The sequence below is a fragment of the Panicum virgatum genome, chromosome 8N, assembly GCF_016808335.1.
Source record: "Panicum virgatum strain AP13 chromosome 8N, P.virgatum_v5, whole genome shotgun sequence".
Classification (NCBI taxonomy): domain Eukaryota; kingdom Viridiplantae; phylum Streptophyta; class Magnoliopsida; order Poales; family Poaceae; genus Panicum; species Panicum virgatum.
In genome coordinates, this window is record NC_053152.1 from 6,173,223 (window position 1) to 6,175,597 (window position 2,375).

General features: G+C 57.5%; 1 protein-coding gene across 1 annotated transcript; it reads right to left on the reverse strand.

The window, feature by feature from the left end:
• Positions 1-1,026: 1,026 nt before the first annotated feature.
• Positions 1,027-1,973, reverse strand: LOC120686127 (dirigent protein 22-like). Its single transcript, XM_039968293.1, has one exon. The coding sequence runs from the start codon at positions 1,908-1,910 to the stop codon at positions 1,374-1,376; it is 537 nt and encodes a 178-aa protein (XP_039824227.1). The 5' UTR covers positions 1,911-1,973; the 3' UTR covers positions 1,027-1,373.
• Positions 1,974-2,375: the final 402 nt, after the last annotated feature.

Consider the following 2,375-nt stretch of genomic DNA (forward strand, 5'->3'; position numbering starts at 1 on the left):
CAGGAACGCGAGAGGCGTGTGGCGTGGAGGACGCCACACCCTCCGTCATCTCCACGTCGTCCACACGAACCATGGAGACAAGGAAGAGATGAACTGCGACCAGCTACTTCCCCTACCTGGCGCGCCAAATGTCGTGGTGTGGCAATCCACAACCGGGTGGCGGAAGGTACCCGCCTAAGCCCAGAGGGTGTGTACTCGGGGATTAGCTAGTCCTAGTTCAATCTCGCTTAAGAACACGATGAACACACGAAGATTTTAGAGTGGTTCGGGCCGCCGGAGCGTAATACCCTACGTCCACTGTGTGATGTATTGCTTGGGTTTGGAAGAGCTTGGAGCTGAGTCCAGCGAGCGTCTGGGGTGCTCTGGAGAGCTTGTGTCCAACCTCCCCCGCGTACAGCGGGCGCCTCCCTTTTATATCTCAAGAGAGGTGCGCACATGGTCATTGGTCCCCGACAGGTGGGCCCAACGCTGTAGTATAAACTAAGTACTGTTCATACATTAAGTGTCGCAGGGGAAGGAGATCTCCCTCCTGGACTTCCTTGCCTGCTCGCGGAATCCTCCGTCCAGCGTGTCCAGGTGCTGTCTTGTCGAAACGGCGCCGGGCATAGCCAGCGGCGTCGCCTGCCACGTAGCTGGACGGCTGTGTAGCTTGCGGCGTAGGCGGCATGATGGAAAAGTGTCGTGCCGTCGTATTCAATTAATGTGGCAGACGAGCTCTGCGTGGGTGCGGCGCAGGCAGCTGCACTGTGTACCTTGGTAATATGCGGTCCACAGTGAGGCCTGAAAAAGGCTGCCCCGCGTGCAGCGGGTGCAGAGCACACTTCAACCATCCGCATTAAATGCGGTAGGTGGGCGAGTCTTCCAGTGGAAGACTCGTGCCCGTGTCCCGCACCTGCGGGACACGTGGAGTCTCCGGACCTCCCTGGCGGTATGCTGGCTCTACGCGCATGGGAGGTCTGGGCAGGCACGGGGAGGTCCCGTACCCCTATGGGGGGTCCGGGCCCCTGGCCGTTGGTTCGGAGCTCCCCCTCCTCTTGGGACATGTGGCGTCACCGGACCCGTCCCAGAGCGGGGAGCAGGTCCGGGGCCATTGGCCCGGTGGGGTAGGAGCCTGACTCGTGGGGCCCGGCAGCTCCGCCTCTTATGGCATTAGTCACATATGACTGTGCGAGTCCTGCCTTGTTGCAGTAGAAGTGGGTATCCCTGGTACAGGGTACCGACAACTTCACACGAACAAACTTTAAACCAATGCCAAAATAAATGGAGAAAACACGCATATATACTAACTCTAATAAACATATAAAAATATCATCATTAAATCAACGACGATCAGAAACGGTTGGGTTTGGGTTTCTCGCAGCATGACCCGTGTCTCAGTCATGGCGAACGTGGAGGTTGTACTCGACGGTGGCGTCGCCGGTCCTGGTGTCGATCCACTGCGTCCTGGCCTCGCAGTAACCTGTGGCGAACCGAAACGCGCCGGTGCCGCCGACCACGGCCATCTCCCGGACCCTCCGCTCGGCGGGGTTGGGGCCGAGGATGGCGAGGCTGCTGCCGTTGTAGGTGCCGTCGACGAACACGAAGTTCATGACCATCATCAGTGAGAGCGAGTCTTTGCCGGTGCTGACGTACATGCCCTGGGCGCGGCCGAGCAGCCTCGACGTCAGGTTGGGGCCTTCGGTGAGCGGGTCGTCGATGACGACGACGGAGCCGAACCCTGTGGTGGAGGCGTTGGACGAGGGGCCCTCGGCGACCTGCACCACCGTCGACACGTTCGGGCCGCCGGTCACCACGTCGTGCCAGAACACGCGCAGGTGCGTCTCCTTCTCCCCTGCCGCCGACGCCGCCGTGGCGGCGAGCAGGGCAACGACCGCGGCGAGAGCCGCGAAGCTGCTGCTGCTTCTGGCCATGGCGGTTGAGGTGGAGCTTTGCTTGATTGTTGGTCTAAGATCAGCTGGCTTCTTGATCTGCGAGCAAGGTGTGCGGTGGGGGTGCAACGAGGACGGCTTTATTTAAGGGCAGGGGTGCATCCAAGGTGGTTGGGTTCTTGGCCATCGTCAAACATGTCCAGTGAATTTTCTACTGGTTCTAGACAGATTGTAAATGATTGCTGGACCCTGCATGTTGCTAGCTATGACGACGGGAAGATTTCTGGTCGTGTTTTCAGAGTCTATTTCACATTCTTGCATACAGTCGATGTCACATTTTTTTATGTTATCTTGGAGACTAAAGTTATTATTTTTCTTTTGTTTTAATGTGTACATGCATGAGTTTTTTTTTAGAATTACTAGCATTCTGGGCTGGCTACTTCCTCTTTTGAATGGACTTGGTCTGTGACTGGACTTTGACCAAACATGTACACGGCGCCGTGCTGA